Source organism: Anolis carolinensis, chromosome 1 (assembly GCF_035594765.1).
Source record: "Anolis carolinensis isolate JA03-04 chromosome 1, rAnoCar3.1.pri, whole genome shotgun sequence".
NCBI classification, from domain to species: Eukaryota; Metazoa; Chordata; class Lepidosauria; order Squamata; family Dactyloidae; genus Anolis; species Anolis carolinensis.
The window spans coordinates 57,458,616-57,481,534 of NC_085841.1; the positions used below are offsets into that span (position 1 = coordinate 57,458,616).

Genomic DNA, 22,919 nt, shown 5'->3' on the forward strand with positions numbered 1-22,919 from the left:
TTTGTATCAAAACAATTTTATTCAAGTAGGTATTCAACAAGATTTGATGAAACTGCAATTCATATATAGCTCATAACCAAACAAATACAAATTTTACTTTGCTTTTTGTGTTTAGGAACAATTAATCCAAATTTGTTCAGACATTACTTCTGCTGATGATTATAAAATTGTTCAAATCTGCAGTAGGAGTTCACTGAAATATCTTCCGCTGTACATGACTGAATTCAAGTTTATTAAACGTACCATCATCTGTGTCAGGAGTGAGCTGAATGTTGCTATCTTTGACTGGAGACAATGGCTCTGTTTTTTTACAAGAGGGTAGTTTTTGAGAATCCCTGCAAAATGAAAGAAAACACCCAGGAATAAAGTTGTGTACAGTTCAAATTGAGTTCAGTACCACTCTGATTTTTAAAAGGAAATCATTTATCCTTTATTTAGCATAGTAGTGAGCCGAAAACTGCAGCTGTTTAATTCTTACTTTGAACAGAAATGTGCCCCATGTCAATTACCAAAAATGGGTAAATCCTGCACTGCTTCTACTACCAGCATTTGAAAGTATGTCTACTACTAATAGCAAAATGGAAGGCCAGCAATTCAGTGGTAAGGCATAGGTTTTACATGCAGCAGGTTCCATGACACTATGAGCCCAAGTAAACATAAAAAATACTTTTGTATAATAATCAGTGACCAGGGGAAACAAAATCTGTTCTGAGGCAAATATTTCTAGCAACCCATATAAATGAGAAACTCTTGAATATCTGCTTATTCTTCTTATAACTTTCCCTGCTGAGTAGAGACGAACCAGTTCAAACTGCCCTTATCAACCTTAGAGCCTCTGAGAATGCCAACATGCATGTGCTAAAAGCTACAGTAACAATCATGTGAGAGAAAAACATTAAGAGTGTGTGTGTGCGGACAAATACCATCTATCTTTTCAATGGGATCAGATACAAATTAAATATGATTGTTCAATATGTAAATAAAATAACTTAAAATTTAGATGAATTGAGTGATTATTTGTTAAAAGAAAAATTCACCTTTTAAACTGGAAGGTTTTCCATAGTTCATGAATTGTGACTTGCAGGTTTGATTTATTTTCATCATGATGGTTTTTCTTCTTTGACTTTGTAATTTTCTTGCTTAAGCCACTAACTTTGGCAGGCACGAGTGACCTGCACCTCATTACCGCAGGGGGATTTACAGAATCAGTTTTACGAAATCCAGTAGCCTAAAAAAGTGGAACACCAACTGTTTCAGAGTAGCACTATATTTGGTGACACTAAACAATATATTTCATTGAAATATTCAACATATTTCCCATCCTACATGATCTCTTTATCAATAACAAACGTTTAGGTTTAGAAAATAGCTTTTGAGGTATGTACATGCATGTGATTTCTTCTAGTATTAGGTTTCTACCAAGGTTTCCCTTTGTCACAAAATCCAAAATATTCTAGAATTCAAAACTGTCCGCAGAGGTGGTTGAGAAAATGACAGCTTTGCTTTCATACAGTTCAATGTTGACAAATTTGTTCCATGCACAAAATTAATTAAAATATGTAAAATTACCTTTTGGCTATGTGTACAAGAAGTATATAAAACAATAATGAGCTTCATATTTAGACTTGGGTCCCATTTTCAAAATAGCTTATTATGTATATGCAAGTATTCCAAAATAAAAACAAAAAACTTAAATCCAAAACACTTCAGATCCCATGCATTTTGGATAAGGGATATTTAGCCTGTATGATCATTCCACTTAAAAAGCAAAGCTTAGAACATTTACCTCCACGTTAGTTTTTTAAAGTGCTGTATTAGTAATTTGAAATACATAATGCCTTGATTAAAACATTAAAATATCCAAGATAAGATCATATAATTCTCGCAAAAATATGCTGTAGCAGTGCATACATATGTATATGTACAAAAACATGCAGACACAGAGGAGGGAGAATGAATTTTCCATTTCATCAGTCAAGCTACTAACCACAAGATGTCACTATAATCTAAAAAATAATATTATGGGCAGACATTTATTACTATTACTCCTTTATGAAAATTAAGCAAATGAAAGAAAAAAGGGAAAGGTTTATAAAGACTTTTATACTAAGCAGTACAATCTTTTCGGTGTTGGCTGGTAAAGATAAATTTGTATGTGATGTTTTTCGAGATTTTGCTGGTTCTACTTCTCTGTGACATGTTCCAACATGGACTGTATTGTGTGTTGTACAAGTACCATCCGTGTAGTAACCTACCTATTTGCCTTAGTGGAGTGGTTTTCTGCTTTCTGCTTTCAATTTACAGATACCCTGGCCTAACTTACATCAGAATGGCTATGTGAATAAGATCAAATGTCTATTATAGACATCCCATAATACTTAAGACAAGAAATATAAGATATCTAAAAGAGTTCCTAGCTGTAAGAATTTACAATTCAATTCTTTTCTGAAAGACATAATATCCTATCTAAACAAGGGGGGGGGGGAGACATACCATACTCTTGAGAACTGTATCCTTATTATCTGTACAAGATGATTCAAAGTATGGAGAGATCTGAGAATTCAGGGTACAGTCTGTTTGTGAACTATGGTCAGATTCCTGTGGTATAAAACAAAAACAAAAAAAGCAACCATCAAGTATTATTTTATAACCAATCCAACAGTGTGGTTTTGCCAATCTATACATTTTATATTTATTCCAAAAATAGTAAAATAGCAAAAAATACATTTCAGGGGAAAGAACATAATTGTCAGACTGATGTTGCTGACAATGACTAACCGATAAAACTCTGTTCTTTTATCTGGATGGAATCCCACTGAACCCAATGGGGTTTACTGTGTAAAGAACTTTTAAGGTTTTTAAGCAGAGGCTGGATGGCCATCTGTTGGGGTGATTTGATTCTGTGTTCCTGTGTTCATGGAAAGGGGTTGGACTGGATTGTCCTTGTGGTCTTATCCCACTCTTTAATTTTATGAACTGATTTGCAAGGAAATCCAGATAAATTCTTCTTAAACTGACTCATCCCCAGAGTAAATGGTAAGTATGAGATAGCGACACCTGTCTAACAATTTTATAGCAGTAGACAGACTGGCAGGCAAGTGACACTTTTCATCATTAGAAGACATTTTATAGTAGAGCCAGATGTATGACTATTATAATAAACAGAGAGACACCCTTGAGACAACTGAGACAATTTTATGAACACAGAGTGATGATCTTACTCTGCCAGCAACAGCATTTTTCTTGGTCACTGGTGAATTTTCTGACGTGTCCAGATTGCTTTTTGACGACGCATCAAGCTCTGGTTCCGATAAGCTCCCTTGTTCTTTCAAAGGTGATGCTTCCTCATCCAACTCTTTAGTTGTGGAACTCATCGTCTGTGATGCGTTACAATTCTGGGATGTGGCTTTACTGGGTGTTTGTCGGTGGAATCGCTTTAGAAAAGATACACTTTGCAATGGGCTGGGTGACTCAGGTTTTTCAGAAAAGCTCTTTGTCCAACTGAAGCAGCTGGTCTGTGCTGCCCCAAGGGATAATGGAATTGTTCTTTCTAGTTCTTCTGCCTCTGATAAGTGAGAACTGTGATCTTTCACTGGTGTGCATTCTGCTTCAGTAGTCTCACAATCCTGGGATGTTTGGACAACTTTGCCCTTTGGCTGTCTGTCAGGCAGATCCATTATACTGCAGAAGAACCTAATATGTGTAAAATCATGGGAAGCACGGGGATTGTTAATGAAGAGACCCATCTTCATGAAGAAATCTAATAAATGTTAGAAGTGCACTTTTCACTACAAGGGAGACACTTGGAACATCGGCTGAAACATTTTATATCACACATTTATATGGACATTAAGAATACTGAATGGAAATAATTGATGGAAGAACTTAAAAATTAGAACAGCTAGGCTTGAACCAGGGTGATCTACTTGATCTATGCTTTTCTAACTTCCGCTTATGACACAGACCATAGTTCAAAATGCCTTGTCAAAACAGTTCATTAGCAATCTTTGGATTTTTTTTTAGTAATTAAAAAAAATTAAATTGTAATACTCACAATATACATTACAAACGTATACACATACATAGACAACCCGCCACCCACATTACAGTAACCCTGCAACCTACCACCAGTGCTACCCACCCCCTTGGCTTCCATCACTGAACCTCGCAGAGTTTATGCACATTTTATTTAATCCTCAGTATTTCTAGCTCAATCAATTCCTCTCATTTTTATTTCTTAAGATCTTCAAGTATGCTAAGGCCAGCTTCCAGTTTCTTTCAAAAGTTTCATGACTTTCATATTTTAAATTGGTTAGAAATCTTGACCATCTGTGCATAATCCCACAATGTATCCTTCCACTTTCTAATGCTTAACATTTTCTCAGCCTTCCAATATTTGGCAATCGTAATATGTGCAGCCGCAAAGCTGGACAGGCAGATTTCTCTTTCCGGCTGCTCTATTCTATCTATGAATATCCCTAATAGGCACATCCCTGTTTTGTTTTTTTTTACTTTGTTGTGGATCATTTTGTTTCCTTTATTGTTATAATCCAATAGACCTGCACCAATTCACAAGACCACCATACATGAAAAAAGGTCCCTTTCTTTATTTTACACCTCCAACAGGATCCCGATTGTGAGTTAACTATTTTGGCTAGGAGAGCTGTAGTTGTATAACATCTGTGGAACATTTTACATAAGTTGTCTCTAATTGAAGTTGCCACAGTAAATTTGAAGCCTTTGTTCCACAGGTTTTCCCAAATGTCAAAATCTATACTTCTCCCTAGATCTTTTGCCCATGAAATCATGGAGGTTTTTACACGATTATCTTCCAGGTTGTAGCATAGAATATATTTGTACAATCTGGCTATTAGACCTTTTTCTCTTTATCTAATATAATTTCCAGTTCTGATTTTTTGAGGAAAATCCCCTCTTTTCTTCCTTTTTAAATTTTTCATATAATTGGTGATAGCAAAAGCACTCTTTGATAGCAATATGATAGCAATCTTTGTATTTAACTAAAATATAATTAGTGCTACTATGATATCAAAATGATACATTTATTTTTCAGTGCAATAACCATCATTGACATTATCACACAAAAAATAACTACTTTATCGACAAATCCGATGGATACAGATCTTTTCAGAATTCAGAAGACTCAGAATGACTTTTCACATTATACTGCCTATGTCTATGAATGCACACAAACCGCTTAGCAGAAAATCCCAGTTTCACAATATTTCTGCAGTGTTCTCTTTTTTATCAGAACACAAACAGATGTTTTGTGATCCTACATACATTTCCCTCTTACTCTCATTTTTTGCTTTCATAACTTACAAAAATAACCTTTAAAATCTGTGCAGATTGTACACAATACCCTACATGAACATTCTTAGTTGTAAGAGGTGCAAGAGAAAGTAAGTAAGAACAGGAGGAAATCTGCCCTTGTACACAACTGCATTAGAAGGGCCCCTGGAGTTTTTCTTGGAAAAGTCTAGTCAGAATGTTCACATGCACTAGCTGAGCAAGCCAAGTTTCCTTTACTCTGTTTGCATTTATGCATCAGAGGGGGCCGTGGCGAGAAAAAGAGATTGAAGGAACTGGGCCATGGCCTTTGGTAGTATAATGTATAATTTATTTATCATATTCATTTTTTAACTCAGTCTGGAAACCTACTGAAGCATAGGGTATACTTTTTCTATATTCATGATAGGTTTATAGAATACATCTACAGTACACCCATTGAATCAGGGAGGACTTATGCTCCATTTTAAGAAATCTAGTATAATTTCTGCAGCATATTTATTTATTTATTACAATATTTATATCCCGCCCTTCTCACCCAACAGGGGACTCAGGGCGGCTTACAATAAAACAGACATATAAAAACAGTACAATACACTATAAATCAGTTAAAAAATTAACTTACATATAACATTCATAAAATGCATTTATAAAATACAGATAGGCGTGTACAAGTTTAAAAGACTGGGTCTGTCAATTGAGTTCCAGTATACATAATAGTAATTAATGCTGCTCATTCTTATTCGAAAGCCTGGCCCCACAACCAAGTTTTTACCTTCCTACGGAAGGATAGGAGGGAGGGAGCCTGCCTGACTTCAATGGGGACATACAACTGCTTTGTAATCCAACTCTATAAACTGAACTCAGAAACTCAGCTGTGTTTGGTGCAGTGCATTCCCATTGAGGTTTTTCTAATATTTTGGTATGTCTATGTATGGAAAGCCCACTTATCTATACAGTAAACCATTGCTTCTTAAACTGTGGATCCTGACTCCAAATGGGGTCCCCTTAGCTCAGTGTTGGGGTTGCCAAAAATGGGAACATTCAAGTTTCTGAATGCTATCCATTTGCACAAATGTGTTAATAACAACATGCAATGTTTAAAGTGGGTTCTGCAGAAGATGCTTCTGCTGTACTCCACAAAAAGGAAACATAGCCCTGAAGGCCATGGCTAACACTTCAGTCAAGTGTAGTAAAATGTATTTTTTAATTCTCTCCAGCTGAGAGAGTGTGACTTAAGGTGGAAACAATGTGACTTGCTCAAGGCAACAATTTAAGACTTTATTTAAAAAGGGATTATCTGCCACTTTCTCTGAGGTCAAGAGTGTGACTCAGTCAAGAAAACCATTTCTTAATAACTAGCTGATGTATCCACTTTTCCTTGGGACTGAATTTTGTAATGTTATTTATTAGAAATATTCATTGTTAACTTTACAATTGTATAATTTGTCCTGTTGAAAAATGTATATCCAGGTAACACCAGGTATTTAAGTTAGTAAAAATGGCAGTTGACCAGGTTTTTAAAGCAGAGCTGAAGATACTATTGAAAAGGCTTGTAAGATCCCTTGTGTCTTTTAGAAAACAGCCTTTACTCTTATTTGCTAATGGATAGTATGAACCAGATTACCTTTCTTGAGCAATCTAATATTTTGGTTTTTTTTTAATAATGATGATACTTTTTATGGACAGTGGGGAATTATCAAATTATATTCCTTAAGAATGTTAAACTAATTTATTTCAAAAGAGAACATACCTGCTTCTGGTTCCCGGAACAACAACTGCACCACTCTCTTCATTTTTCTTCTGGAGAATGAAAGCAAATTTGTTTCTAGGTCTAGGCTGAGAGTCAGGCTCATCCTTTTTCTTGGAAGTGTCTTTTGAAGAAGGGAGCACAGACATGGCACTAGCAGAGTCGTTATGTTCCCCATTTTCTTCATTTTCTGTCTTGGATTTTTTTGCATTTGAAAAATACTGGCTCAACAAATCATCTTCTGACAGCTCTTCTAAACATAAATATACACAGAAATTATACTTGAGCATAGAAGTAAAGTTTTCCAAAAAAGAAATGAAAAAGAAAAGTTCAGTGATTGGCAGACCCTCTCCCATTTGCATTGAGAAATAGATAGTTAAATTACTATTATTATTATTATTATTATTAATCAGGGATAAGGAATAAATGCTAAGCTTCCAAATACTAAATTAATACATCAGTTCAGAGCAGAAGCAGAAAAGTAAACAAAGCAAAAATAGATTTAAAAAGTATTATGGAAATATGCTAAATATTCTTGTATTATGAGATTCTTCAATGGTGTATTAGTAATTCATTCACAATATATAGAGAAAGGAACCAAGAAGGAATTAACACAAAAATATGCAGTTTAAATCTTAACCTTCAGTACCGTTTGAACAACTGCATTGGCATTTTCCTTTCCACAGAAAACAGCTGTAATAAAAAAAATGGTCATACCAAGCCTTGGCCTTTTTGCCAGTAGTGCTTTGACAGGAAGATTTAGTCCTTTCGTGTTAATTAATCGCTCCATGCCTCTGGTTGTGGTTTTTTTTAATAATGATTCATGGTTTTTAATATCACTGGCAGTGAAACCGGGTTTATAGTCTCTACTCCAAATACTCTTTAAACTGGATGGCTTCTCACTAACACATTTGTTATCCCAGCCACGACTTCTGGGTTGTACTGGCTACAGTAAAAAACAACAAAAATAAATATGTGTGAAAGATATATAATACCAAAACAGTGAAAACTAGTCAGCAAAACTTTGTTGATGGCTATTCAGTCTTTGCCCAATACTATAACGGGTATTTAGGCCCCTGACTGGGGAGACTCCTGGATGAAGATGACTAATAGTGTCATCAGTGTACACAGCGGTTTAAATGAGCCGTTTACACATATTAATTTGGTAGTTGCCTGCTCTCAGGCTCACAATCTAAAAAGAAAAAATGTACAAGGAAAAGGGAATAGCAATGGGACAGGGGATTAATTCAGCAGGTTAGTGTTCTCTTTCTCCAAGGACCACAGCATAGGAAGGTTATAGAGCAGTGGTTCTCAACCTGGGGTTCCCAGATGGTTTTGGCCTACAAATCCCAGAAATCCCAGCCAGTTTACCAGTTGTTAGGATTTCTGGGAGTTGAAGGCCAAAAACATCTGAGGACCCCCAGATTGGGAACCACTATTTTAGAGGGAAGGTTGCCTTCAGTAAGCCCGATGGAGCTGTGCCTGCTGCTTCTTCTCTCCTTCTATATCAGGATAATATAGAACAGTGGTTCTCAACCTGTGGGTCCCCACAAAAATTCCAGCCAGTTTACCAGCTGTTAAGATTTCTGGGAGTTGAAGGCCAAAACATCTGGGGACCCACAGATTGTGAACCACTATATAGGAGTTGGGACAGAAAGAGGACCGACCATTCATTGACTTTTGGGCCTAATTGAGCTTTATCTGGTGGTATGCTAATTAAGTTTATCAGCAACTGCTTACAGATGCTTGACAGGTACACTGCTGCTCCTTCTCATATACCGATATTTCTCTTCATCTTTACTTTGGGAAAGAGAAAATGTGGATATATGATGGTTACTTTCATGACATTACATTGCCAGCAAAGTAATACTGAACTGCTGTTTTGAGGTTATACTGATGACAAAATCCCATTGATTGGTCCTAACTAGTGAACACACATTGAATCTGTTGAGTCATGTGTCAATGCATAGCAAAGTACCACTGATTCAAGGGCCAAGTCTAGTAACAGGAGTTAGGCCAAGGTAAGTAATACTGTGAAGGGCACATCACTCTGGTCCTTGCTTCCCTCTCTATATAAGTCCCAGAAACCAAACAGATTTGGTGATTTGCCTTTATCCTTGTTCCTTGTTAATTTCATGGTCCTCTTGCTATTATGACAACTAAGAAAGTCTCACAACATTCTAGCTTTTACACAAGAAAGGTCTCTCTAGCTTCCTTTGACAAATTTATATTTATTATTTTACTAGTAATAGCTTGCAGATGGTATTTTTGGTATGGTATTTTAAAGATATAAATGCGGACATAAAAGGTAATTTTATACATACATGCACACACACACACACACACTAGCTGCACCAGGCCATACGTTGCTGTGGCCCAGTCTGGTTCAATGGGAAAGAAAGAATAGGGAAAAAGCAGGTTTCAGATACATGTTATTTCACAATGCTTGTGGATAGGCATTATTTGTGGTGGTTCCATTGTCTGTGCAGATATGGAGATTGTCAAGTTTGGTGACTCTGGAATATGGAACAGATTACTGTCCATGTGATAAGCAATCCGTGTCTTGATGTAAACTGCAGAATTTTAAATATTGTATTTGAGTGTAAAGAGAGATGGATGGATATAGATCTCTTTCTTTCTCTGCCCTCCCCTTGGGGAGAATGACAGGGGGCATGGCTTCCTCATTGGTGACACCCCCTCCCCCCGTAATTTTCCTGCTGGGAAAGACCATACCCCCCCCCCCCCCCGAGGGAATGAACCCAGTGCCCATTCATCCCTATTATGGAATATTTGGCTACAAGTATGAAAAAACTCCAGATAGGAAACAATCAGGGCCAAGTAACACCTCCCAACAAAGTATTCCCCCAGGCAGGAAGAAGCCAGGCTTTGAAGCTAAAGGCTATTCAATGCTAATCTAGCTGGCCAGTTGCAACATTCGCACTTGCCTCAAGTAGAAAAGTTATTTCTCCCACCCTGGACCTTCCACAGATATATAACTAGAAGCCTCCCACAGGATGGTAAACCATCCGGGCATCCCCTGATCAACATCCTTGCAGATGGCCAATTCTCACACCAGAAGCGACTTGCAGTTTCTCAAGTAGCTCCTGACACGGAAAAAAATACAATAAAATATAATTATAATATAATGTGCTGCAGGATGTCTCGCAACATTACAATTTTTTTTTGCAGTTTAATAAACCTTTTTCCATATTTTTATGATAGAACCCTAGGAAATACAGTAGAGTCTCACTTATCCAACACTCGCTTATCCAACGTTCTGGATTATCCAACGCATTTTTGTAGTCAATGTTTTCAATATATCGTGATATTTTGGTGCTAAATTCATAAATACAGTAATTACTACATAGCATTACTGCATATTGAACTACTTTTTCTGCCGAATTTGTTGTCTAACACGATGTTTTGGTGCTTCATTTGTAAAATAATAACCTAATTTGATGTTTAATAGGCTTTTCCTTAATGCCTCCTTATTATCCAACATATTCGCTTATCCAACATTCTGCCGGCCCATTTATGTTGGATAAGTGAGACTCTACTGTAATGACATTGATAAACCTAGGAGCAAAAATCAGTGTTACATATAATAATAATAATAATATATAATAATAATATAATACAATTATAATAATGTAATTATACTATAGTACAGTTTCAATATAATAATAGTACAATAATAAAATATAATAATAATGTAATACAATTATAATAATATAATAAGTAGTGATATCTCTCACCTTGCTGGGGCCCACGAAAAGGATTTTCACTCTCAGTATCCCTCTTTTCATTGGCTAGGCCACAGAGCCTCGGCTTCGCATAACTCGCCAAGCTGAACTGAGTGGCAGGGAGGCGGGCCTAGCCATCCCTTGCGGCCCCCGCCCACATCGGTTGCGAGAGGGAGGAGACTGCTTGGTTGTCTGTTACAACAGTAGCTAATGGAGGAAACTGCCCGTTGCTAAGGGGCGTGGTTTTATCTGTCTCAGGTGTGACAGGTTTGTGATAGTAGGTATGTGAATAATTTAAAACACTTGCCAGTTTGAATGCTATGTTGTGTCCAAATTTTCTAGCAATTGGTGAAGTAGTTTGGGAGATATGAGGTCACCACAAACTGACATTACATGTTTATTTATATAGATAAAGCTTATTTGCGCCCACATTTTCTCCGACACGTCGAGGAACCACATAATTTCACATTCCTTACACATCTCAGTTACAATTCAACATCTGAATTTAAAAAGAAAATGTTACCTGTGATGTATCAGGATTGTAATTATCGATTTGCTCCATTGTACTGATGTCTTTATTTCCAAGAGCAATCTGAAAAGCAGTGCTGTCACCAAAGTGTCTAAGTTAACCGAACTAAGGAAAAAAAATGAGGTTCTTTTATTGATATTCTTTTACAGCTTCCAATCCCCTAAGTAATCAATAAAAATGCTCATGCAAACATAATATGTATGAAATAGGAAACAAAAAATGAACGGTCTTTGCATTTAAGTAAAGTATAAGCAATTCATGAGATTATTCATACTAAACTTTACAAAGGATGGCCTTTTATCTACAGATCTCTGCAGAATTGTCCTTAATAAGGAAAATGCCTCCAGTATTGCTCAAATCCAACTGAGTTTTTCTCTCTCTATCCTGTACACAGAGCTTAACATTTGTTGTGAAAGTCTCCCAAGCATTTTTGAAGAACTACAATGGTTCCACTAATTTGGTGACACAATATCATTGGACCTAGTCCTAAACTTGTGCAGATTTTAAATTGACCTTTCCCCCAAGAAATTCCACATAACTGCAATTTTGAAATTCTCAACTTTGTCTGGAACTTCAAAGACACCATAAAAGGAAAGGAACTTTTTTGTGATCAATGCTCATATTTGAGAAAGGATACCTCCCTGCATAATGCAGTGTTTCTGGATCAATATCATTTTCATAGGCGTTCAAAGGAACAAGTTTCCTCCTGACTGGGTCAAAAACCAGCTGATAGAGGAAGGTATTGTTGGCACGAATAAATCCTTGCAAGTAGTCATCTGGTACTAATATATTCATCTTTAAATACTGTCCCATTTTTCCAATTACCTAGGAGAAAAAAATGTAATGGATTTACTTAGGAGAAACAGCAGATATACGAGCTTGAACACCAAGTTGCTTTTCCATGAACATAAGATTCATGGAAACTCCTCTGATCAACTATAGCTTTCCATACCATTCTAGAGGACTGCTGAATAAATAGAAATAGACTTTCAGAGAAAAATACAGGGAGATCTGGGGGGAAAAACTAGTTTGTGAAAGATGATTATTTACCATGCATTAGAAAGCTCAAGGTTGAACCTCTGCAATGTGCTTTACATTGGGCTACCTCTGTACCAGGTTAGAAAACTCCAATTCATTCAAAACACAGCAGCCAGATTGATTACGAGAGCATCCAGGAGTGAGAATATCACCCCTGGATAAAATCTGCACGATATATATTGAATCAGTTATTAGAAACTATAATAATACTAGTGTAAGCCCAGAATGGAATTACTTAGAGCTTTTGATGATTTAGGGTGACAAAAGGGGAACATCAAATAATCAGCTCAGCCACAAAGATACAGAAAACATCATATATGGAATCCAAATTCTATACAAGAGACAATGAAGCTCCAGTCAATGTATATTACAAAAATATGAGTGATCTGTGTAATACTAATTTAAAGCATACATGACTTCTAAAGGTAGACCATTGCTAAAGTACTTTTCTTTGCACTGATCTCCAACTCTTCAACAACTAAATGAAATGCCTTGCATAAAGCAACTTCTTTCCATTTTTGTACAGGCTTCTGAAAAAGATTTAATCAAGACCCAATAAAGACTACTTTACCTTGATAATATCTGGATTGTTAGCTATTTTAAGTAGCTTGCAAGCCTTGCCTAAACCAATACCATGAATCGATGGAAGGTAGTCACAGCCTGACAGAATACACATGTAACGGAATTTCTCTTCTGTGAAGACATCACCAAGCTGTTTGCACATTCCTAACCGAGCTTGATCAATTTCTAAGCCATTTCCAAGCTTGTCAATTTTCAGAAACACCTAAAAATACAAGCAAAATCACAAATCTTGTATAGAAACCCACAGGTAAGTCTATGTATTGTTTATGCAGACTGTAGTGTCCAAAAAACAAAACTAATATCTTCAAGTAGCTTCTTTGAAATACTTAATATGTCTTTCTAAGCAATTGCTTATATCAGACAGACACCTGTTTGGTGTTTGTGACTTTAAGTCACCTGTTAACTCAGGTGCCCCATGAACGTCACAGGGTTTTCTTAGGGAAGGCATAAGAAATTATTTGCAATAACCTTCTTCTATTATAGCTCAAATTAAAGTAAAAGAACTACCATCCTTTTCCATCATCCTTTTTGGCTTTCATACTTCCTAGAAGTGTTTCCAGGCTCTTCAAAGCAGGTTTTTGAGGGCACCTGCAGGGTAAAAGGCCATACACCTGCACTAGGTCAATGCTTACCTACCCTTACAGGACTTCCCTAAGAAGAATCCTTCAAATTTTAAATGTACAGAAGGGCCCGCCTAGGTAGCTTTATAATCTATTTTATTAAAATCAAGTTCTCAGATCCCAAACATATGAAATAAATGTTTTTTTGTTCATTGAAAAGCATAGTTCATTTATATACTGTGATTCAGTCCACTTTTATCCCAGTCTCTTACGTGTAGCCACATCTACTACAAGTTATTATTGGTAAATTATACGTAAGATTCACATTCTTTTACCATACAGGGTCAATATAGAATGAGGAACCTAGGTTCGAATTATAGTTACCAAATTGACATTCTGACATAGAGTCATATGGAATGATGGAATCAGGTTAAAGGCATATTTAAGATGTGGCATTGATGCCCTGGATCTTTCTTACCTTCTTACATCCAAAAGCAAGAAGATCAGAATCTTCTGTAATTATAGACTGAACAATGCCAGTCTTGTTAAGGTAGGCCAGCTGAGCATCAGCTTCATATGGAGCAACAATGCAGTCAATCCCTTGGGCTCGAGCAGCCTGCAAAGAAACAGTATACTTGAAAATATTGTCAGTTTCATATATAAACACATGAAGCCATATTACATCATGATTTGGTCTACCTTTTTTCACATGACACGCATCTTCCCCTATGAACCCACACTGGCTCTAAGATCTGCTGAGGAGGCCCTTCTCTCAATCCCACCTCCGTCTCAAGCGTGGTTGGTGGGGACGAGAGAGAGAGGGCCTTCTTGATGGTTGCCCCCAGGCTCTGGAACTCCCTCCCAAAGGAGATTAGATTAGCTCCCACCCTGGATCCTATCCAGAAGAATCTGAAAACTTGGATGTTAACAGGTGCTTCCTCATAACTGATAATTGATTGTCCATGTGCTTTACCTAGGCCTTGGCCATTCCATGCACTTTGGTAGTAATGGTAGTAACCTTTAGCCATTCTCATCCCTAGTCACCAAAGAATATGCATTTTCAGATTTCCATTCCCCTTAAAATGGCCCACAGCCTATGGTGCTTGACCACGGATTGGGATTACTGTCTATGTTTTAAGTTATTTTAACGTTTGTAAGATGTGTTATTATATAGTGATTTTATTGTGTTACTGTTTTTACTGATGTAATACTGTCCTGGGCTTGTCCCAGTGTAAGCCGCCCCGAGTCCTTCCAGAGATAGAGCGGGGTATAAATAAAGTTTATTTATTTATTTATTATTGTATGACACAGCAAACAAGATAGATATGCTGGATTGCATATCACAAAATCACAAGTCGAACACTTGCCAAGTGACTAGGACTGCGTGATATATTTTTGGATGATGCGCAGAGATCCCAGTAGGGTGGCCTTATTATTATTATTATTTGCAAAGTCCCAATCATATTAATCCACCCTCCATTTAACAAGTGATGCCATAAACTGAACAGAGGACAAGCAACCTACCATGTCATAACTGCCATAAGCACTGAACTAGTAATGTTTTCAGGAGGGAAGGGTGCAGAGCTAATGTAAACAGTAGTGACTGTGGAACAAACTGAAAATGTCATTGATAGACTTCCACAAACAATAACTGAGATCAAATGGCACTCACTTGAGTTCTTAAAGAACTCAAAATGAAATATACATGTTGGAATTGAGCTGATATTAACTAACCAAGAAATGGAGTGTGAGATTATGAATAGCTGAACAAAAATATTTACTAGGTGTGCAGAAGATGTTAAAAAAGCAAATTTTATGCGGGGCACAATTAGAAAGTGAAGTGAAAATAAAATTATCAATACCATATTACTCTTACATTAATTGATGTTGTGACCAGATCTAGAATTTTAGAGCAATTCTTGTCACTGTAACTAAAAGGACATTCTGGAAAAGGTGAAGAAAAGGGCAACCGAAAAGATCAAGATATTGAAGCAATTAGAAATTCAGCACATAGAAAACTAAGTTATTGTTTTTATGTGTCTTCAAGTCATTTCTGATTTAAAATAGTGACCCTAAGGTGAACATTTCACAAGTTTTTCTTGGCAAGATTTCTTCAGGAGGGGCTTATCTTTTGTGACCAAGCTCATCCTGTATGTTTCCATGGCTGGATGGGGCTTTGAACTTTGGTCTTCCACAGTCCTAAACCAATATTTAAACCGTTATACCACCCTGGCTCTCATAGAAAACAAAATATATCTTCACAATTCAAGATGAAGAGATGGCTGCCAAACTGGTTGGCTGCAAAAAAGGGTAGGATAAATTTATGGAGAACTGAGCTATCAATCCTAACAGTCAAATTGGCTCTATGTCACCCCCAATATCTGATACAGGTTGCCTCTGCAGATCAATTGCTGAGGAGTACACACTAAAACATAAACAGAACAGTTCAACAGGCCTTTGATTTGAAACAATATGGCATTTCTTTAGTCTTATACAGGGGATATATGGGATGGGAGAGAAATATTTAGTCATGTGATCCTACATATGAAGCCTTTACTATATGATGCTATAATTCAATTAAATTTTAATTTTAAAGCTGTGAATGGAATATTCCCATATTAAATTGTGGTTTTTATTTATATGAACCCAAAACAGTTAATTACTGAGTAATGTGTAATTTTGAGCTACTAGTCCATTCTAAATACAGTAGAGTCTCACTTATCTAACCCTCGCTTATCCAACGTTCTGGATTATCCAAGCCATTTTTGTAGTCAATGCTTTCAATACATCATGATATTTTGGTGCTAAATTCGTAAATACAGTAATTACAACATAGCATTACTGCGTATTGAACTACTTTTTCTGTCAAATTTGTTGTATAACATGATGTTTTGGTGCTTAGTTTGTAAAATCATAACCTAATTTGATGTTTAATAGGCTTTTCCTTAATCCCTCCTTATTATCCAAGATATTAGCTTATCCAAGCTTCTGTCGGCCCGTTTAGCTTGGATAAGTGAGACTCTACTGTACCAACAAAAACTTAGAACTTACTTTAATAACTTCACAGGCCATAGCATGTGTAATGTTAATGCTCCGTGAAAAACATTCTTTGGCTTCTGATAATTTTCCTTCTCGGAGTAGCTGTTTCCCCTTCAGAAGATTTGTTTGCCGTTTTCTTCAAGGTAAGGAAATAAACCCATCATTTCAATACCACATCATCATAACCAAGTAAGTGGGCAGCAACAAAATTGCCCAGTCTGCAAAAATATACATACTATGTAGCAGCTTGAAAGACAGATAATGTGACACGATAACAAAAATTAAACAAAAAAGACCTTAATGCATTTGTGAATATCCACTCAGTGTGGTTCTTTTGAGCAGCCTGACAACAATCTATTGATAAAAGGGGAGGGGCCAAATCATATATTTGCATATTAAATCTAAGCATCTTTAGAAGAATTAGCTGTACTTCACCCTCACTTGAAAAAAATAGACTATTAGCATTTCTCTGTGCAATAAAACCACACTGCTTTCAGAAGAATTCAAGTACATTAAGCTGTATGCAAGTGAGTATTACTTGAATGTTGTTCCACTGATTTTATTGTAACAGACTTCCTAGCCAGGAATTAGAGATTTCTATGTGTACAGTGTTCCCTCGTCACTTCGTGGTTCACTTTTCGCTCCCTCACTGTTTCGTGAGTTTTCAATAAATATTAATGTAACCATTTATCGAGATATTTTTGCTGTTTTGCAGGTTTTTGCGGTTCGCAAAGGGTTTTGGAAGGGAGAAATAAAGGGAGAGGGGGTGGGTAGGGAAGGGTTGGAAATTAAAAAAAAGGGTTATTTAGCTTCCATTCTTCTTATCTGCCGGTGTACTGTATATCGTAACTGCTAAAATAAAGTACAAAAATTAAAATAATGTATAAATATTAGAATAAATATAGTGTCCCTACTTCGCGGATTTTCACTTATTGCGGGTGGTCCTGGAATGTAACCCCCACGATAAGTGAGGGAACACTTGTATACTCAAGAGCATTTTCAAGTACGTACTTATTTCTGCTTTAATTATAGCTCCTTCGGGGATTTTAAATGCAAATCTAACAAGTTCAGAAACTTTCTGGTATGACTTTTCACAAGGACAACAATCTTTTGATAAAGGGGGAGGGGAAATCACATATTTGAAGATCAAAGGCAGACTTTCTCAACTTGGTGTTGTCCAGTTAGGCTGGATAATAATTCCCAGCATGCTCAGACAGTGTACTGAGAGGAATGATGTTTGGGAAAGGAAAAAAGGAATCTAAGGTATATTTTTACGCAAGTATTTCAATCCTTTCCAGTGTACTGAATAGTGAGGTGTTTCATAAATATAGATAATAGTTTGACAATCTAGCATAACAGAAGTATTTTAAAACTATTTTAAACCTAGATTTCATTACATTATTTGTACTGTTTGTTCCTTTTTATTCACACTTCTCTTGCCATGCCGAACATGAGGCTTGGATTATTTGGATATATGGTTTATTTTCATATAAGAGCATCTTAAAAGCATGCTAATATTCTGCAATAATACTAGCTAGGTTTGCTGATTATAAGCATTTTTAAATAGCATGTCTTTGAACTTCTCTGAATTTGGAGGACATGGGAGCCCCACATCACTGACTTAGAAACTTACTCTCGCCGTGATTTTTCAACTTCTTTTTTGGATGGCAAGGTACATCCATCAAATACAAGAATTGGTTTGACACCAAATGACAGGAGCATATCAACAAGTTTCATGCAATAAATTACATATCTGTAGAAAGAAAAATACGTCATACATCTGTCATAACATCTTTCTCTTAAAAGTAAAATGCAGTTTGCTAAAGAAATCTCACTTCTAACAAGTGAAAGTGACCCCCTTCTAGCATCACAAGGTTAGGAAGGCATTTATCAGCTGTTGTCTGTTGCATTTAACAAAATATTGATAAAACAATTTTCTCGTTCATGACTGAATATTGCAATATGGTAACAAATATTAATTCGCATTTTTAAAATTTTCACGAGAGTCTTGTGCCCCTAACTCCAGCAAATGTTGAAGGACTGTATACCAAACAAACAACAAACAAAAACCATGAGTTAGCTTTAAACATACTGATTTGTTGGTTCTCCTTTGGCCAGCTTTTCAGCACATGCATAGGCTCCTTTATGCAGCCAGCAGTAAGTATCCACAGCAACTACTTGTCCCTTGTATTTCTTTACGTGACTAGGTTCAGCAGCTTCTTTGATAAATTGGAGCAAACCTGGGATTCCCATTGCGCTTCAGTCAGATTTGTCCAACTAGTAAGGAAAGAAAAGTCAACACAAACAGAATGCTTCTACAGATCAGTGCGGCGTGATGGATCAAATGTCAGGCTGGAGTTCAGGAGGTCCAGGTTGGAGTTTTTACTGAACCCTGAAAATCACTAGGTTTACTTCCATACTTACCTACGCCCCCCCCCCCCAACATGTTAAGAGAATATGGCAGCCAGGAAGGAACTAGATGCCTCAGAATCTTGTATATTTACTATCCTCCATGAAGACAGAAGGGTATATGTCATGTAATTTATAAATGTGGATCAATGTGTTAATTTTACAGAGAAACTCGTGACTAAGTAAAATGCGGCTGATACTTTCACTTGGTATTTCAATAAAACATAAATGTGTTAACAGATACTTCCTGAGTCTCAGCCTCGCATGTCATGAACATTAACTGTGTGCATCATGTAGTTTTTGTGTAGGTGTGTTGTTTCCAAGCTTTGGTCCTCCAGCTTTTGGAAGATTTCATCTCCCAAACAGCTTGGCCAACTATTGGGAATCCTGGGAGCCGAAGTCCAAAACCTTTGGAGACCAAAGGCTGGGAACTTCTAGAGAGTGAATAAGATACTGCAGATTACCCGAGTTACAAACATCTGACTTACAAATGACTCATAGTTACAAATGGGAGTAGGACAACAGGAAGTGAGATAAATCTACCCCTAGGAAGGGAAATTCACTCCTAAAAGAGTTGTCATGGGGAAAAGGTGTCTCCACTTAAGCTTTCTCACCAATCCTTATTTCCACTACTAGCCTTTCTTTTTTTCAAAATTCAACTACAGTAGTTTCACTTATCCAACCTTCACTTATCCAATGTTCTGTATTATCCAATTCAGTCTAGTAAACAATGTTTTTGTAGTCAATATTTTTAATATATTGCAATGTGTGGGTGCTACATTTGTAAATACAATGATTACTACGTAACATTACCATGTTTTGAACTGCTTTTTCTGTCAATTTGTTGTAAAACATGATGTTTTGGTGCTTAATTTGTAAAATCATAACGTAATTTGACATTTAATAGGCTTTTCCTTAATCCCTCCTTATTATCCAACATTTTCGCTTATCCAATGTTCTGCCGGTCCGTTTATGTTGGATAAGCGGGACTCTATTGTACCACAGGGAAAGTGCGGTGAAATCTTCTGAACAGGGGCACAGACAGCAAAACAAACACAACAGGGGTGTTAACCCTTTCCTATGCCATCCAAAGATTGTATAATTTGACTTTAGTTACAATTAAAATATGTACTTGTGCCGACTGACAAGCAATTCAATTTAAGGACAAATCTACAGAACCTGTCTTGTTCGTAACATGGGGACTATCTGTACATACACACTGGGTGGGCCAAAAAAAACCCCAAGGGGCTTTTAATATTTAATAACTTCTTTATTATTTGTTTTTAATTTACTACACCATAGGATCATACACAGTGTTTACATATATGTGTGTACACACACACATAAAATAGTATGTGTGTGCGCATCTGTCTGTCTATCTATCTGTTTAAATTTACATCACCTGTGAAAAATCAAATCTTGTAACTGTCATCCAATGTGGTCCTAGAAGTGGGTGAAATGTCAGGAGAGAATGCTTCTGGAACATGGCCAGAAAAACAACTGCTGTGAAGGCGGAAGAAGGCTGCAACAGACTGAGAAGCCACCGTTGTTGTGTTAATCATGCCACTGGCTGGGACCTCACTCTGTGAAGACTGTGTGTTGACCTGCCATGCACCGACCTCCACACATTAAAAAAAAAATCATGCACAGGCATCTTCCAAGAAAAATAAAAACAAACCAACAAAAGTCCCATGGCGATCAACGAGTGGCAGGACTGTGAAATCTGGAAGCCCCTAGTCACAGACTGGCACATGGGCAGTGGATATGGACTCAGTCATTCTATCTCAAGGTCCGAGGCAGTTGAGTAGTCCGGCAGCTGAGCAGGCCTTTTTAGGATCCGCTCTGCTCACCCCACACAGGGAAGGTCCCGTAGAAAAGGTGCCCTAAACATAGTCTCCCTCTCTTATCCCTGACTGGACTGCCGCGTCCAGAGGGGTCACCACTCTGTGTCCAAAAAATTAAAATGAACTTTGGAACATGGAACGTATGGACACTGTTGGGTAACACTGACAGTGAACGCCCCGAATGCAGGACTGCTATCATTGCAAGGGAGCTGGGATGCTTTAACATTGATATAGCAGCCCTCCAGGAGACCCGGAGAGCAGGAGAGGGACAGCTGAAGGAAGAGAAAGGAGGTTACACCTTCTTCTGGAAGGGACTGCCTGAAGAAGAGCAAAGAATACACGGAGTCGGCTTTGCTATCAGAAATGACCTGGTGAAGCACCTGACTGAAGCACCCATTGGCATCAATGAATGACTCTCAACCCTCCAAATTAACCTTGCCAAAAACCAACAGGCAACCATCATAAGTGCCTATGCACCAACACTAGATGCTGACGAAGACATCAAGGAAAATTTTTATTGTCAGCTGAACACTGTCCTATCGGAGATACCTAAGGAGGACAAAATCATCCTTATGGGGGATTTTAATGCAAGCCCTGGCCCTTGAGCGCTCTAATTGGAGGCCAGCTGTGACCAGCAGTGCTGCGGAGTTCGAAGAGGCACGAATGGAGGGCTTAAGGGAGAAACGTTCCAAGAGTAAGGTGCGTCAAGCTAACCCTGACCGGGACCGCCTTCCACCTGGAAACCAATGTCCTCATTGCGGGAGAACATGCCGATCAAGAATAGGTCTCTTCAGCCACCTACAGACCCACCCCCAAGACCACACAAATGGAAGACCATCATCCTTGGCCTACGAGGGATCGCCTAAGTAAGTACTAAGTATACAGAACCCGTTTGTGACTTTTGGCCCGCCCTGTACATCAGTGTTTCTCAACCTGTGGGTCCCCAGGTGTTTTGGCCTACAACTCCCAGAAAACCCAGCCAGTTTACCAGCTCTTAAGATTTCTGGGATTTGAAAGCCAAAACATCTGGGGACACACAGGTTGAGAACCACTGCAGTAAATAATAATGTTTTATTCAGCGGGGTACTACAAACTCAAAAACAAATGAACATTAAAAATACAATAAATTACATAAATGACACACACACACACACACACAAGAAAACTTATACCAAACACAGATATAGAACTGACATATAATGGCAACAGAATGGAAATCAAAAGTCATGATTGAAGTGGGGTTGCTGTGAGTTTTCCTGGCTGTATGGCCATGTTCTAGAAGGATTCTCTGTTGACGTTTCGCCCACATCCATGGCAGCCATCCTCAGAGGTTGTGAGGTCTGTTGGAAACTGGTCACCTTGATTAGCATTAAATGGCATTGCTGCTTCAAAGCCTGGCTGCTTTCTGCCTGCAATCAAGGTGGTCAATTGCAACATTCACACTTGCCTCAAGCAGACAAAAGTGCTTTCTCCCACCCTGGACCTTTCACAGATATATAAACCTCCCTTGCCTAGTTTCCAAAAGACCTCACAACCTCTCAGGATGCCTGCCAGAGATGCGGGCGAAACGTCAGGAGGGAATGCTTCTGGAACATGGCCATACAGCCCGGAAAACTCACAGCAACCCAGAGATTCCGGCCATGAAAGCCTTCCACAACTCATTATTGAAAGTTGACTAGATAGGCCCGTCGGAAGAGACATATACACAAATATGTGAGTAAAAGTGAGGGGACAGCCCTGTTTTGATTCCATCATTGACGAAATATATCCTGCTCCACCCGTGAGCTGCTTAAAGGGACGAGATCTCCCCTTCTGTTACCCTAAAGGAGGCGAGATGGGGGCCAGGGCTGCTTCCTAGGGCCGCAGGAGGAGGAGGAGAAGGGGGGCTTAAGGATGCCGTTCACGGGCTCCCTTCTAAGTCCTGGTCCCCTCCCTCACTGCACCCCACTCACCCCAACTGTACCTAAGAAGGCGCGCGAACGTGGCCGGTTCCGTCTGCACAGCGACAGCGGCGGAGCGCGGGAACCAATCAAACCCCCTTTCAAACCGCGCGCGCCTTCCAGGCTCTTAAGCCCCGCCCCCAGGCCAAGCGAGCCAAAGCGGCCCCATCTCCCAGCA

At 38.0% G+C, this 22,919-nt stretch overlaps 1 protein-coding gene across 3 annotated transcripts; it reads right to left on the minus strand.

Annotated features, from left to right (window-relative positions):
• exo1 (exonuclease 1) lies at window positions 1-22,919 on the minus strand. Of its 3 annotated transcripts, none has more exons than XM_003215803.4 (14): window positions 22,765-22,919; window positions 18,641-18,825; window positions 18,182-18,301; window positions 16,561-16,684; window positions 13,988-14,125; window positions 12,939-13,151; window positions 11,967-12,154; window positions 11,324-11,420; window positions 7,775-8,003; window positions 7,061-7,310; window positions 3,222-3,693; window positions 2,494-2,598; window positions 1,038-1,228; window positions 1-335 (listed from the first exon to the last, which is right to left on the minus strand). In XM_003215803.4, the coding sequence occupies exons 2-14, from the start codon at window positions 18,799-18,801 to the stop codon at window positions 191-193; spliced, it is 2,433 nt and encodes an 810-aa protein (XP_003215851.1). In that variant the 5' UTR covers window positions 18,802-18,825; window positions 22,765-22,919; the 3' UTR covers window positions 1-190. The 3 variants fall into 3 exon arrangements, with proteins under 3 accessions (XP_003215851.1, XP_016854628.1, XP_062831106.1); XM_016999139.1 differs by having other exon boundaries at window positions 22,754-22,889; XM_062975036.1 differs by lacking the exon at window positions 22,765-22,919 and having other exon boundaries at window positions 18,641-22,722.